The following is a 15996-nucleotide window of genomic DNA, read 5'->3' as shown; positions in this document are numbered from 1 at the left end:
AACTTGGGTATCAGTTTCACAGCAAGACATGGATTCAGTACTAAATTATCCCAAAGCGTCCCAAACACTTTTCTTTAATTGCTACATCCTAACCGCGCCGGCTATTGATGTCATATCCCTGCGTTCAGCACCGAAGCTGCACGCACTGCGATGGAACGCCGACACGGACATCTGTAGGAACAGACTTCACCCCCCCCCCATCACGGGAACTAAGAACGGTAACGGACGGGGAGTAAGGGAAGAGATAGTGGAGAGATTACAATATATATAAGGGTCCCATACTAGAGGAGCCCTCTGGTAACCCTAAATGAAGACCGACTTATTGATCTGCATTGCCCTTATTGATCGATCCAATCCAATCATGAATAAGGGATGGAAATTATTATTGAAAAGTAATTGAATCGCCATAGCAACAAAATGGCATAAGCCTGCTGGATGGACCATTCCATTGGTTGCTATGGTGATTACGCAGCCTATCTTTATAGATACCCCTTGCATAAACAAGGTGTGTATGGAAATTGGTTTTATGGATTTCACGTGAAGCAGGTTTTACTTGTAACAAAGGGTTAAATATTAACCTTAACGCAGTCAAAGTACGATATATATATATATATATATATATATATATATATATGTTTCCAGCTGACGCCATTCCTCACACAGGACCAAGTTCTTATAACCCCCAGTGCCCCTCCTCCGAATATACCCCGCAGCCCAGATCAATTGCCCCGTGGCAGTCTCCCTTCCCCCCAACACTCACCACGCGTCACACCCGCTGCCCTTCCTCCAGACCCCGCTGCAACCGCTGCCCCTCAATGCGTAGGGAGTTATTATTATTACGTGAATTACTATATTCCGCTCCGTACCTTCTCCCCGGACACCCCTTCGTTTGTTTTTGCTCTGCCCCGTCGTGTTCCGTCAAGCGATCCCGAGCGCAGCGCCGCGAATATACGTCATCACGCAGCGCGAGTCGCGTTAATACGTCACCGAGAGGCGGCAGCGTTCAAGTGACGTGAGGAGTTCTACATTACTGTCATAACATTAGTGTGCCCGGCGGTGTGAACGAGAGGAACGCTATATGAGCGAAAGAGACGTGCCGTGCCCGGTGATATGAGTGGGAATGATGCACCATGCCTGACGATATGAGCGAGAGAGACGCGCCGTGCCCGGCGATATGAGCGAGAGAGACGCGCCGTGCCCGGCGATATGAGCGAGAGAGACGCGCCGTGTCCGGCGATATGAGCGAGACAGACGCGCCGTGCCCGGCGATATGAGTGGGAATGATGCACCATGCCCAGCGATATGAGCGAGAGAGACCCGATATGAGCGAGACAGACGCGCCGTGCCCGGCGATATGAGCGAGACAGGCGCGCCGTGCCCGGCGATATGAGCGAGACAGGCGCGCCGTGCCCGGCGATATGAGCGAGACAGGCGCGCCGTGCCCGGCGATATGAGCGAGACAGGCGCGCCGTGCCCGGCGATATGAGCGAGACAGGCGCGCCGTGCCCGGCGATATGAGCGAGACAGGCGCGCCGTGCCCGGCGATATGAGCGAGACAGGCGCGCCAGGTCCGGCGATATGAGCGAGACAGGCGCGCCAGGTCCGGCGATATGAGCGAGACAGGCGCGCCAGGTCCGGCGATATGAGCGAGACAGGCGCGCCAGGTCCGGCGATATGAGCGAGACAGGCGCGCCAGGTCCGGCGATATGAGCGAGACAGGCGCGCCGGTGTTACGCGCTCCGCTGGTAGTTTCCGATGGGGATTTCCACTTAGCGACTTCTCATTGTACTAATCGAGCTGTCGGTGAATAAACCTCTAGTAATAAGTTACCGGAGCCGGATTTACTTTGAGACACTTTATTTCAGAATCCCAAATGTCATTTAGAACATAAACCCGTCCCCTCTACTCGCTCTCCAGTGGGTACCGTGATGGGCAGGAGGACCCTCGGAACGCAGACACACACATTCATTTGACTCATCTCCTTTATTTCAATGTTTTCTCGCCAGGTAAAAATCATAAAGAGGGTAAAACGCTAGCTGCCGAACACCCGAGGAGACGACCCCCCCAGCAAAACATCCAGGAGGGAAGGAAGTCAACGGCGCAGACATCTCACTCATTGAGTCCACTCAAAATCTACAAACATCACTCCGAAAGCAGCAATTGGGTTCCTGAGTATCTCACCTATCTTTCCTTTATTGCTAAGCGTCTGGTTCTAGATCACGTTCCGCTTAGGAACTCAATCAAGATGCATTAACCAAAAACAACACTTATCGGTTGCAATCTTTAGAATCAAACATACTTCCTAAAATTCTAACGAGGAAAAAATGATTCACAGAAGTCGTGAGAAGATGAACGGCCCGCGTTGACAATACTGAGATAATAGCGGCCGTCGCGGTGGGAGTATAAACCCCCACATGCTGAAGATCGGGGAACCCTTATGCCATTTCTGCGACCCGATTGGCTTCAAGAAGCTAGAATAATATGTAACAAACGATGCCTTATGAGTTACGGCAGATTCCCTGATCTTAACAGCTGACAGGCTGCGAGCTTCGGCCAAAAAAAAAAAAGGGGGGGATTTCTGGTCATTTGATCCATAAAAATCTGAAATATTTAAATAACTTAAATAGTTTCTTTTATATTTCTATCTATAGCCGTATATATAATCCCAAACGGACGTGGCTTTTAGCGGTCGGAGAAAACAGAGAATGATTCTGGATCCTGGAAACGTCTTAAAGTAAATAGTGAAGCGGCTGTGTGAGGATGGCGCGTCGCGAAGGAGATGCTCCTTCCTCAAACACGGACCCGAGACGTGTCCAGAATAGGAGTTCTGAAAAGCGGCGGGAAAATACTCCACGCCACGGGTGTCCAACCTGCAGCACTACATTTCCCATAAAGGCAGCTTAGGGGCTGGCTGAGGAGTATGGGAGATGCAGTCCTGCAGCAGCTGGAGGGCTGCAAGTTGGACACCCCTACACTATGCAACCAGTTAAAAGGAGGAAGACATTGTTGAAGGGTTAACTTAATATGTTTTTATATATATGTAAAAAAAAAAAACTGTAAATGTCTGAGTAATCCGCTTCCTGAACAACACTGTGGAATATATTCCTTGTATCTCATCCACGGTGCCGGGCAATAGCCCTGGAATCAGGGTCACGGGACAAACCGGAACACGCATGACCTTAACCCTTTTGCAGCCATAGAAGGATGGGGGGGGGGGGTGTTTGGGAAATAAGGCAACAAAGGGGTTAAGAAAAGCGGGTAACCATATGGAAGGGGGAGTATAGCTTTAATTTAGTAATGCGTGCCTTCTGCTCCTACATCATTCATGACTTCTCCTCCCCCAGCCACGCTTATCACACAGTCTGCGGGAAGGTGTATGCGGGGGGGCCGCATTACATGGCCTTCACTTTGATTTGCTTCATCTTCATCTGCTTCTTCTCGAGCTTCTTCTGTTCGCGGCGCTGCGCGGCTTCCTAGAGAGGCAGAGAGAGAACCGCGTCAAGACAGGCTGTCATGTGATACGCGGTCACTCGTTGGGACAGACCTTATTACATCCCGTGATGTTATAATCTTCTACCAGTTATTAGGAGATCCCCCTCGCTCCATTATCGGCCCCAACTAACCTCCAGCCTGCGCTGCTTCTCCGGATCCTCCTCATTCATGATGCGCTCCTTTTCCGCTCGCTTCTTCTCCTCGCGGCGGCTTTGAGCGGCCTCCTGGCGCTGGACGTGAGTGAGCTTCAGGAAGTTCTCCTCTACTCGTGCGCGGTTCTTATCGGCCTTCTGTTTCCCCTGCGTGAGAAAAAATGTTAAGAATGAAGTCAAGAAATGGTTCTTTCTACAAATAGATTCAACCTGAATTTATCATAAAGCCCCACTACTATCATGAATTTATCATAAATAGACAGCAAATAGCCCCACCATCGTCCGCTGTCGCTTTCTGGGTCCGTTCCTTACTCCGGCCGTGTAATAGTTTGAGAATTATCGCTCACCTCTCGGTTTAGCCGGAATTTCTTCACCTTGTCGATGGTATAAATAATCATGTTCATCAGGGGCAGGAGAGACTCCATGTCTTTCACGGTCGCATTTCCGTTGCCAGGCACTAAACCAAGAGACAGCAGGGACACTCATCAGCCTGAAAACAAGACCTCCGTGCCGCGTAACGGACCCCGCATCCGACCAGCTTACCGTTAAATGTAAACAAAAGGGTTTTCTTGGTCTCCGGCAGCTTCAGCGGCTGTCCCTCCCTGTAACACAGAAAGATCGTTACGACGTCGGAAGCCACCATCACCGATCCACGGATGCATACTACTGCTGATCTCAAGTGTTTTTCCACAAAATTGACCTAACATTTAGGGCTACGGGGGTAAGAGCATTGGTAAGCCCCCAGGCGGCCTGAGTATTGGTCTAGATATTTGGGACCTTGGTTTTGCTCCCCTCCTTGGCTTCAAGCCAGCAAACTAATGTCCCTTATTTTTATTATTCATAAATACTTCAATTTGTGGAGCAGCCATCCCATGGAGCTCCAAGCCTACAGGAAAACCAGCTCTTGGGGTCCGCATACAGTCCCCAAGGCTTCACAGATCAATAAATCCAGCCCTCTGTGTTTGTCGGGGAATTACCCGATCCCCCAGATCCGCTTGGATAAGAAATCTCTTCTGCTACTCACTCTTGCATAATCTTTGGACCAGAGAATTGGTCCGAAATATGAATCGATTCAATCTTATCAGCGTAGTGCGTTAGGAAGTGAATCATCTGCAACGGGCAACGAAATAAAGAAATTAAGTCAGATGAGGAACGGAAATATCACAAGGGAGGAAGAAATGCCAGGTTTCCTGATCTCACCTTAGTGTCAAGGATGCCGTCCGTCACTTCCCCCATCTCAGACAGGATAGCGAGTGAGTCCGGGAGACCCAGCTTGGCTGCAGACTTCGGCTTATCACTGCAGAACTCGCCCTACCACGGGGGACAATCAACACACTCAGTCCGGTTACACGGTACACCACGGGGGACAATCAACACACTCAGTCCGGTTACACGGTACACCACGGGGGACAATCAACACACTCAGTCCGGTTACACGGTACACCACGGGGGACAATCAACACACTCAGTCCGGTTACACGGTACACCACGGGGGACAATCAACACACTCAGTCCGGTTACACGGTACACCACGGGGGACAATCAACACACACAGTCCGGTTAGACGGTACACCACGGGGGACAATCAACACACACAGTCCGGTTAGACGGTACACCACGGGGGACAATCAACACACAGACAGCAGCCAACGTACCAGGTCCTGCATCTCCTTCTGCAGCCTGGTCAGGGTTTTCCGAGTTCCAACAGAAAAAACATACGTGTCCATATCCTCGTCATTCATTGTTACTTTTACTGTCTAAAAGCAGGAGGGGAAAAAAAAAAAAAAGGATGCACGTTACGAACTTCCCATCACCAGATAACGTACACAAAGGGAAGCCGGGATGGGGTATAACAGGGCAGGTGTAGGACAAAGATACTTGCGTACCACTTGATCGCATGCCGGACGCATCATACGAGCCAACACATTGAGCAGATCCTGGCGTTTCAAAAACTAGAGAAAAAGGATGGGAAAAATATGCGTTACGAGGATTGACGTCAGACCCGGTGTGCAGCATCGCCCCGTAGCCCCCACATTGGATCATGCCTCCCAATGACTCCCTTCATTAGGTAGAAACAGAAACGATTAGCCTCCACAACACCAACGCCAGTTCCAGTTCAATGAACGGTGAAGAAGCTACCGGGTTCTCCAGATAAGCTCGGTGTCAGCGGTCACATAAACTCTACCTGCAAACTAAACCGAGCCGGGAAGGTACCAGCCCCTCCACAGCGTCTGATTATAACTCCACGTAATGCTGACTCCTATTGGATGAAACTTTCTGATAACTACTGTAGCGATTCTGTATTTTAAAGGAACAAGGACATGGCAAGAATGACGTAGGCTTCATACTCCTTGTACACCAAAAAAAAGCTCCACCACCTCAAGCTCTTAAAGTCTTCTCCACGTTACAGACCACCCTCCAAGCACACGTTTGGCATCCAATCGACGTGTCTAGCGATACCCATCCCACCCCACGAGACCCGTCGGGTCAGTAAAGTTAGGAGTCCCACTTGCGTACCTTAAGCTGAATCAGCATGCCTTCGCAGCACACCCGCCCCGAGCACCACAGGTTGTAAATGTGCTCGTTCTCCTGGTTCAGCTTCCCCGTGCTAACCGCGTCCTTACTTGTCCCGTCATCTCCTGCACAGAGAATTTAGGTAATAAAATTTTACACACAAACAACCTTGTTTACTTTGTACGTTACATCTGAAAAGCCTCACCACCTAATGGCGACTGCAGCAACACTTTGCTAACCGAAACATCAATATACATGAGCATCAATGCGTCTCTCCTTTCATGTATCGCGTGTTACCTTGCTGGTGTTTTCATGATTGAAGTTCACAAGTAGAAATACAGCTGCTGTATCACCACTGGCAACCCTCAAGTGTGTGTGAATGTGTGTGTGAATGTGTGTGTTAAATATATATATATTCTACACATTACCCAGCACTAACTAAAATATCTGTTGGGGGCAATGAGTTAGCTTGTTCGATATTCATTCATATAAATTCTAAAAACAGAGAAGCCTTGTTGTAAATTTGATATAAAAAATATCACAATATATCAGGTGACACTAATAAACATTTCTAGAGCCGTGGCAGACGCTCACCCACAAGGGAGAAGTTACTCTCCAGCAACTCGCGGTGAGAGTTGAACCAGGCCTGGGCCAGACGGCTGTTCTTGTTCTTGCCGATGATATAGTTCATGATGTACGCCAGCAGCCCGGTCACCATCAGGATCTCCATGTAATAACTTTCCCAGCTGTTCTGGAGGTGAGCAGGCACCTGCCAAAAGGCACAAAGAAAATAGACAAAACGTGCATGGGTGCCAGAAAGGAGGTTTGTAACAATGTGGCCAGAGCCAATTAACCCTCCGTACATCAAGGTCCGGTCTAGCTTTTATTTACTTATTAACGTGAGGAGCCACACAACATTAAGACGACGTCCAAGGATCGAGTATTGTCAGTGTACCCTTGCATGGTGGCGACTACAATGTAACCTTCTATATATTTGTATACAGATGCCGGGACGTGTCTCAGTGTTTCCTATTCTGTTGTGATACAGATGACGCGTCGGTGTATAAATAACTTGCATGAAACTTACGTCAACAATAGTGATGGGATCCTTCATCTTGTTGGAACCTCCCGTTTCCATTTTGTCGTCATAGCCTTCAAACTCTTCATCGTCGTACGGCTCGTTGTCTGCGTCGCCCTCCTGTGAAAACAGGGATGTCATCAGAAAGCAATAACTCCCAGAATCCCATGCAGTGTGTCACTCAAAAGGCAAGAGGAGGACCCTGTACAGGCCACCGATGACTGCAAGGTCTCCCATATCAATGGACAATAGCCACTTTTTTCCGACATCCTTAAAAGGGTTAAAGTTTGGAGGAAGAGGATCTTTATTGCTCCCACAGCCATCTGGTAGTTGGATTACATTCCTGGGATTAACGACACACGACTCCCTCACCTGTCCTTCTGTGTCTTCTTCAAATTCCTCTTGTCCTTCTAGCTCTACAGTGGCCTCTTCATCATCGTCTTCCTCCTCCTCCTCCTGCTGCTCGGGAGTTGGCTGGTGGGATGGACGAGCGGTGGCGGTCTCGTCGGTGACATCCTCGAACTCCGCGAAGTCGTTGTCATCGTATTCGGCCGCGTCGTCGTCGCCGTCATCAAATTCCTGGAACTTTGCCCCGGACCCGGTGACCAACAGCAGGAGAACGGCGATGAGGAGGCGGGGCGATGACATCATCTTTCAGGGACGGCACTGCAGGGTGACAAAAAAAATATATATATCATTAGAACCGCAACAGACAAAATGGTATTAATATCTGTGAAAATATTAATAATAATAATGACCGCGAGTGGCAGAACTTGATAAGTGGAGATTTAAAAGATAATTCTTTAAATTATAATCTTTTTACGTGAAAATCTGCACTATTTTGGGCTCTTTTCTCCCACCCAAGGGCAAACTTATTTCCATGGGAACGGGGTATAAAAGTAAAGGCTGTACCGTAAATTGGGGACTCTGCGCACGGGATTGCATGTCAGGCCTGTAGTCACCATAAACATAACTCATCGGTTAAGGCACTCTGGGGTCTATTCACTAAAGAGAGAGAGTTGTGTCTCAGCCCCTTGAGTTCACTATACATTATGAAGGGGCAACCCCAGTGAGGTGCTGGCCGTGTACCATGTATAGTTAAATCACGGTGGCTTCTCTCAAGCCTCCCCCACTGAATTACACATCATGCAGGGCCGACTCAGCCTCTTGCTTGAGAAAGCGGTCAGCGCTGGCCCTTCATAATGGAGGAGTTGAGATTACACATCTCCTGCCAACTCGCTCTTTAGTGGATAGGCCGCACAGCTTCAGGGATCAGCAGCAGAGATTAACCCAGAGCCGAACATGAAAGCAGGCTGTGCTGTCCCTTTAAATACCCCGCTATCACACACAAGGCCATTGGGAACGGGCTGCAGTGCTGTTATTAGATAGACACAGAAAGAGCTCTCTATACCCCTCCCCAGTATCCCCCAGTATCCCCCAGTATCCCCCAGTATCCCCCAGTATCCCCCAACTCACCCGAGCTGGACTGCAATCCTCGGTTCCAGGCCTCACCGGAAATGTCGTGTCCTGACCCCTGTTCCCACACTGCGTTTGCCTGCACGTCCCACCCACTGCAGGGGTCACTTCCGGGAGACGCCGGAAACAGCGGCATAGACCTAATATACACACTCAGAGGGGTGTGTGTTGTGGTTTTGGTAAATACAGGCATGCCGGACTGTGTGTGTTCCGAACAGTGTCTGTGTGATATCCGTATATATGTGTACAGACATGGTGTATGTTTGTATGTATGTATGTATGTATGTATGTATGTATGTATATATGTATATCACGTATGTCAGTCAGTCACATGTATCTGTCTGTGGTTGGTGCTGTGTGTGAACTTATTTAGTAGCAAGTACATTGTTGGTAAACTATGAAATTGTGTGTGAAAATATTGTGTAATAAGTTGCTATGACAACCTCTATACTTTCGGTATATCCATGTGGCAGTTTACCCAGTTTTGTCAGCTATACAAATCTTTAATTTGTGATGACGACGACGCTCCGCAGCCGGCTTCCCATCATCCTTAGACAGCCAGGTGGATTGGAGCGATCTGTGAACTCCAGCCGACGCACACGTGTAACCTGTTTCTTTTTTCATTTAGAATTTAACAGTTTATGGCCTCTGAGCCGGCATTTAACGTAAAGAGGACTCCATGTCGTTTCTTGTAAGTAAGCTCTCGGGGCCGGTGATGAGTTCCATATAAGAACGGGGGTGGGTGGGGGGGGGTGTTGTAAACGTGACTGCGATCCGGAGGAAGGAGAGATCAGTGGCCCTCGAGCGGCTCCAGTTTGCGCAGCCATCTACAAATAATTACAATTACCGCATTTTGATTGCTTGTCTTCCCCTGCTGGGAGAATTCTTCTCTGTGTGTAATAGTTTGATTGACACCATCATATTCTTCCTCTGCAGCGTTGGGTGTCAGACAGGATCCTGGTTGATGGATTGAGAGAGTTGGAGTTCTTCGGAGGTATGAAATCCCGATGTTGATGCTTTTAATGTATCTGTTTTAGGGGTTGTTTTAGGTTCTGATCTGTTTCCTATATATTTGCTAAATCTTTGACTCACAAGATCCCTCCATCCTGCAGCTTTTGGAACAATGTGGTTAAGCCCCTTTATGGATCACATATGGTGGGCAGCGTAATAGTACCTGTGTCATGTTTAATATTCTTGCCTCAAGCTGAGCCAATCCTCCTTTCCCTTCCTCCAGACTCGCCTTTAGGGGACCCCCGAAGGAAAGTAAGTGGGCTCCCCCATTTCTGCACCTTCCATGTGTATGCATTGCATGGAGGTCTCATTGCGACAGGAGGCTTTTTGGTGTGGGCCAGCCAAGAGACAGATGGCTTACAATAAGAACCAGGATAAGGCTAGCCAAGGGCGTGCAGCGTGTTAACCCTTTTACCTCTGCTCTTTCCATTACGCTAAAACTCCCTTGATGCTCAACAAGACGTGACGGCAAAGGAGATGCAGGGGCTAAGCCCAGCGGTTGGTTTGGCTGCATGTTGCCCATCCCAAGGCTAACCAGCAATATGTTTTTCAAGCAAGAACTAGTTGATGAGTATCTAATAGCACTTCAAATGTCCAGTAAGGACTACTGACAGCCTGCAATGAAAAAGTGACCTGATATCAAGCATCCCGTGTAAAATGTTATCTTTTCTACATTCATTTCTTGTGAGTGAGCTACGAATTACCATCCAGCGCATGGAAGGTATAGCTTTTGTCTGGTTATTACCGAGCTTCGTTCTCCCCAAGGTCAGGAATATATTATCCTGTACCAGTTCGTACTTTCAGTAATTAACATCAGAATCCGACTCAGATGCTGTAGCAGCCATCAGCGAGGGTCTCCTGATACGGCCCACACAAGAACGCTTCCTGTCCTGTCATGTGTCAACTTTGGGGAAATGTCTACCTCTAGTTGTTGCTGTACTACTACTCCAGTCAATCTCAGCCGTCCTCTAGGAGACGTAATGCAGCGACAGCTGGAGCGTTGCATACTACATACTACTCTGCATTATGTAATTTGAGCCATCTCATTCCCATAAAGCCATTCAGTATCTAAGAGCCTGCAAGGGGAATGCCTCCTGATATTGGGGTCACTTGTTCCATAAAGAAGGTGATCCTCTGCAGGGCGAGTTACTGCATTGAACATTCTTATGTGTTATGTGGTTCGCGAATGGATCTGCGTGTAACTAATACCTGATGGTGAAGCATATAGACCATGAAAGTTGCGCAGCTCCGGAAATGCAAATCGAAAGAAGCCTCTGGCTGGCGAAGGATCGTGGCTGTGTGGCAGCAGCTCTCTAGCTAAACTGTTGGCTACCCCTGGCATAGTCTCTGATGCCATTTTACCTCTCTCTCTCTCTCTCTCTCATCTCACATTCATTCCCTGCTAGTGATGGCAGTTCATTGGTTATTTATCATTAGCATCCAAATGCTTGGGATAACCTTCTTATAATGTTAGTATTAAAAAAAAAAAAAAATGATGTACTCCTACCATCTACTATTAGACTCCTTCATAACACCTTCATGAGCAGAACAGCGTTCTTACTTTGCATGCTTTTGGGGTCTGGCTCTGTCAGTGTGTGTGTGTGTGTGTATATATGTGTGTAATATATATATACAGGGCCGGCCCAAGGCAAAATGCCGCCCGGGGCGAATTTTAAAATGCTGCCCCCCCTTATCTACCCTTCCTCTCCCTCCGTCCTTGCCGCCCCCCCCCCCTTATCTACCCTTCCTCTCCCTCCGTCCCTGACGCCCCCCCCCCCCCTTCTTGTACTTACCTTTCAGCAGTCCTGCGGCGAGTCTCCCTGTTCGGTCTCGGTGCCGGCTTGTACCGGTATCTCACCGATACCGAACAGGGAGACTCGCCGCAGAGGAGAGAGCGAGGGGCGCCGAGCGGTACTGACAGCGGCGCCCCTTTCTCTCTCTTTCGCTTTTAAAAAAAAAAAAAAAGGGCTTGGGGCGGCGAAGTGCTTGGAGCGGTTGCCCCACTCGGCTCCATTGTCGGGCCGGCCCTGTGTATATATATATATATATATATATATATATATATATATATATATAATGTTAGTCCCCTGTACACATTACCGGCACTGGCCATGTTAACGTGCAATTCATTTTCATCATCTAGAAATAGTTTGCAATGCAATCCTGTCTGATGTCTCTGTGAAGAATTATTCATAGCAATACATGGCCATATGTGTAGATCCGCGAATGAATACGTGCGTATAAATAACACATTTCCTTACCCATCCCTGACGGGGGAAATGACGCTCCAAACACCAGTAATGCTATTTCCGTAATAATGTATTTCTTCTTGCCTGGTCTCTGTACTAATTAAAACACTAAATCCTTTTTTATCTTCGCAGTAATGGCCTCATGCTTCAGAACTATACGGCTTATTACAAGATGAAATCTTATACATAACACATTTTCATATATAATCGTTCTAAAATAAATGCTAGAACATAAAATGCAGCTATCCCCAAATACTGTGATTTTCTTAATTCCTTTTCACGCTTTAAAGCAGCTTACCTTTCTTTTTTTCCGCCCCGATCTCTCTTCCCGCTCGACCCTCAGACTGATGAAGCTGCCAGCTCAGAATCGGTAGTGTCTTTCCGCGGTCCGGACGCCATGGGGGTATACACGCCGGACAGCAGCTGCTACGAACTGCTTACTCTGATAGGTGAGCCGCTCTGTTTCCCCAAAGAGTGATGCCTTCTTCTACATGGGAGGTTGAGACTGAAACACCTGGTGGGTGAGTCCCGGCCGTGGTAGGCGCCGGCCCGTTTACGGTTTATATTACCATATGGGTCGCCGGCAGGACTAAAGATCTTTGTGACTCATTTTAGTAGACAAGCATCATCTAACATGATATGGCATCTCATAAGCCATCAGAAGTGAGGTCTTGGAAGCTTATTACGTATTACTCTGTGAATGTTGGTCCATTAAAAGGTACCGCAGTGTTCTTTGGGCCTGGAAAGGTTCTGGAAGAGAAAATGACTTCCATACAAATTAACAATTTAAAAAAAAAAAAGATTAAATAGTGTGTAACTTTGTCGGGATATGTGTAGTTCTAGAGAATAATTCAGTTTTGGGGGGTGCGCTGATGGCAGTTGTTTGCCCCCAGGAAAAGGTTTCGAGGATCTGATGATCGTGAATCTGGCTCGTTACAAGCCGTCCGGAGAATATGTTTGCATCCGAAGGGTGAATTTGGAATCCTGCACCAATGATATGGTAGCGTTCTTGCAGGTAAAGCAATCCGCTGTTTGTCAATGAGGAGCATTCCCGCCGTTGTGCAAACTAAACGTATGGCGCTAAGAATCGAATGTAAAAAATACTGAGTAAGAGAAAAGCTTCTCGTCGAGCGGCTACAGACTTCTAGCATGACAAGGTCTGCATGATCTGTTTTCCATTCTTTAATGTTGATTATTATCCCATGCACATGTTAGCTCGGGTGGATCTCCAAACTTGCTGGTGACTCTGTCTTTCGTCCTCAGACTGAACTCCATGTGTCCAAGTTGTTCAACCACCCCAATATCCTCCCTTATAGGGCTACCTTCATAGCAGACAACGAGCTCTGGGTCGTGACCCCTTTTATGGCCTATGGTAAGTCGTATCAGGGTCTTGTAGTGGGTGGAAACATCATCGCCACCTTGTTTTGGAGGTTTATTTTTGCTAAGTGGTCCAAGAAGGGTGAAGGGCATGCCGTGATTATTACTAAAAGCAATATTTTTGTGTTCTTCTGCAGGTTCTGCTAAAGATTTAATCTGTACGCACTTCACTGACGGCATGAGCGAGCTGGCCATAGCGTACATCCTGCTGGGGCTCTTGAAGGCTCTCGATTACATTCATCATATGGGATACGTGCATAGGTAACAGACGCAAGTCACGTGTTGTGTTCCATTCTCTGTCACTCTGTGAAAGAGGGACAGCTTTGATGTCCCAGAGGTACCAAAGATTCACATCTTTTGGTTATGTTGTACCCAGTTCCAGGGATGTATAAAGTTCATGTAATTAAATAATTCCAGTCCGTGCCTGGTCATTGCTTATCCCCAGCACACACGCTTACAATCCCGGTACAAATACAGTGTAGGAATTAAAACATGCATGGAACATGGAGACTAGCTGGGAAGAATGTTTTGTGTCTGTGTTAATTTTCTAGTCCATTCTCTCTCTCCAGGAGCGTGAAGGCGAGCCACGTCCTGATATCGGTAGATGGGAAAGTTTACCTCTCTGGCCTGAGAAGTATCCTCAGTATGATAAATCACGGGCAGCGTCTTAAGGTGGTTCATGATTTTCCCAAGCACAGTGCGAGGGTTCTTCCCTGGCTGAGCCCGGAGCTCCTGCAGCAGGTGAGGAGTTAGTTGCTCATGCTTGTTCCACCCCAGCTTTAGTCAAATAAACCCCTTCAGGGTACTAACAGCTCTTGTCAAAATCATAAATATACCTGCCTGGTTTTGTATTGTAGAACCTACATGGATACGATGCCAAGTCTGACATCTACAGTGTGGGGATCACTGCCTGCGAACTTGCCAATGGCCACGTGCCATTTAAAGACATGCCAGCCACGCAGGTGAGAAAGCAGAACAAGAAACGTGATGCCCATAACAAGGTCCCTGCGCAGACTACTCCATCTTTTATTCTTTCTGGCCCCTGCAGATGCTTCTGGAGAAGCTGAATGGCACAGTCCCTTGTCTGCTAGACACAGCCACGATCCCGGCTTCCGAACTCACCATGAAAACCTCCCGCTCTGGAGCAGACTCTGGCATTGGAGAGGGGACCTCCAACCGGCCTTCCAACGGAGAGCCTTCATCGCACCCTTACAACCGCACCTTCTCCCACCACTTCCACAACTTGGTAGAACAATGTCTGCAGAGGAACCCAGATCTCAGGTGGGAGAGCTTTGTATATCTCGGGTTCTAATCCTAAAAATCTTAAAAAAGAAATAAATGGCAGCGCCTCCTAGTTGCATCTACTGTTTTTTGGTACATTTGATGTCTGAGAAGACATATTGGTGGAATTGATCTCATATTCTGATACCGCTTTTTTCTTACAGGCCAAATGCAGGCGCCCTCCTAAATCATTCCTTCTTTAAACAGGTAAGACTACGAGACTGGCTGTCCTATAACAAAACTTAATTGTCAGTTTGTGCTTTTCCAACCGAGTGTAATTGTCTAGGAGATGAACGGTGGCCACTCTGGCACAAGTGTGTACGAGCTTTTAACTACTTGCTCTACTGGCGATCAATGACTGATTACTCTTGAATGTATTTACTGCTTGATGCTTGAACATGCGCCTCTTCCCTGCAGATAAAGCGCAGAGCGTGTGACGCCCTGCCGGAGCTCCTCCGTCCCGTATCGCCAATCACCAACTTCGAAGGAGCGACGTGCTCAGACCCCGAGGGCGTCATGGGACTGGCGTCTGACCTGCAGCAGCTCCATATGGAAGAAGACTGGGACTTTTAAGGGGGTTGAGGAGTTCAGAAACCCATTCATGTTTACACCGCACGTACCCCAAGGGTCTTTGCGCATGACTTACGACATCACATAATGTAGGAATTTCTGCAGCGCACCCGGATGTGAAGTTAACCCTTGAAGCGGCAGCACTAGAACGTACTGTTCCCCTCCACAAACCCCGTGTGTTCACTTGCCTCTTCTGTACATTTGATCTCAAAAGATGTTTAAGGAACCTGATCACAGAAAAAATTGCTGTCCATCACCAAAAATCACTTTATTCACCTTAGAAGAGAGCCTGATCCCGCAGCCAGCAAACTTTCACAGGAATACAGGTATACAAAAAAACCAAACCCCAGTATGATGAACTCGCTGTTTTTGTGACTGTGCTCGAGTAAATATTTTTGGTGCTAGTCCGTCACCACATTCACAACTTGTTTTTTCTCCCCCTGTATTTTTTCCAAGCAGTGCCGGTGCGTTCAAAATATTTTAACGGATATGATTTTATTAAACCGTATGCCGTCCCGCTCTACCAGGTCTGAATGCTGAGGTTTGGTGCAGGCTGTGGGGGCTTTCTGTTCTAAGCACCCCCCCCCTGCCGATTAATATAAAGATTTGAAAGATTCATAACATTACACTGGTTTCACGTTTTGTAGGATCCCTTAACCCTTTAAGCAGCAGCGATCTGTGTATCAAAGCTTGTCTCTGCTCGGCTTAAGGGGCCAGCCTGCACAGGTAGCCCGGCCGTCCATCTTTTATTGCCTGTTGTAAAGCAGGGATGCCGACAAGATCTCTTTAGCAAAAA

General features: G+C 47.8%; 2 protein-coding genes across 3 annotated transcripts; one reads left to right on the top strand and one right to left on the bottom strand.

Moving 5' to 3' along the window:
• Positions 1-3392: 3392 nt before the first annotated feature.
• LOC149280981 (PAT complex subunit CCDC47) lies at positions 3393-7887 on the bottom strand. Its single transcript, XM_089499878.1, has 12 exons — positions 7609-7887; positions 7246-7356; positions 6753-6927; positions 6162-6283; positions 5531-5596; positions 5300-5401; positions 4845-4955; positions 4669-4754; positions 4188-4246; positions 3992-4101; positions 3624-3791; positions 3393-3473 (listed from the first exon to the last, which is right to left on the bottom strand). Exons 1-12 carry the CDS (start codon positions 7885-7887, stop codon positions 3393-3395), a joined length of 1470 nt encoding a protein of 489 aa, XP_089356004.1.
• Positions 7888-9391: 1504 nt separating this feature from the next.
• Positions 9392-15203, top strand: LOC149280980 (STE20-related kinase adapter protein alpha-like). Of its 2 annotated transcripts, XM_089499875.1 has the most exons (12): positions 9392-9403; positions 9649-9706; positions 9947-9975; positions 12316-12421; positions 12866-12987; positions 13236-13344; positions 13487-13610; positions 13919-14090; positions 14207-14311; positions 14398-14630; positions 14795-14837; positions 15048-15203. In XM_089499875.1, the coding sequence occupies exons 1-12, from the start codon at positions 9392-9394 to the stop codon at positions 15201-15203; spliced, it is 1269 nt and encodes a 422-aa protein (XP_089356001.1). The 2 variants fall into 2 exon arrangements, with proteins under 2 accessions (XP_089356001.1, XP_089356002.1); XM_089499876.1 differs by lacking the exons at positions 9649-9706; positions 9947-9975.
• The last annotated feature ends 793 nt before the right edge of the window (positions 15204-15996 follow it).

This window comes from Sceloporus occidentalis, unplaced genomic scaffold (assembly GCF_023333645.1).
Source record: "Sceloporus occidentalis isolate IW3139 unplaced genomic scaffold, rSceOcc1.0.p SCAF_143, whole genome shotgun sequence".
NCBI lineage: Eukaryota > Metazoa > Chordata > Lepidosauria > Squamata > Phrynosomatidae > Sceloporus > Sceloporus occidentalis.
The sequence above is the reverse complement of the archived record's forward strand: the minus strand, read 5'-3'. Positions and strand labels throughout refer to the sequence as shown.

Coding starts and splice junctions, on each gene's coding strand:
- LOC149280981 (XM_089499878.1), bottom strand. CDS start 7,887: ATGATGTCATCGCCCCGCCTCCTCATCGCCGTTCTCCTGCTGTTGGTC. Junction 5,402..5,530: donor GTCCGGCATGCGATCAAGTG/GTACGCAAGTAT, acceptor TCCTGCTTTTAG/ACAGTAAAAGTAACAATGAA. Junction 4,755..4,844: donor ACGGCATCCTTGACACTAAG/GTGAGATCAGGA, acceptor TGCCCGTTGCAG/ATGATTCACTTCCTAACGCA.
- LOC149280980 (XM_089499875.1), top strand. Junction 9,707..9,946: donor AGAGTTGGAGTTCTTCGGAG/GTATGAAATCCC, acceptor CCCTTCCTCCAG/ACTCGCCTTTAGGGGACCCC. Junction 14,312..14,397: donor AAGACATGCCAGCCACGCAG/GTGAGAAAGCAG, acceptor TGGCCCCTGCAG/ATGCTTCTGGAGAAGCTGAA.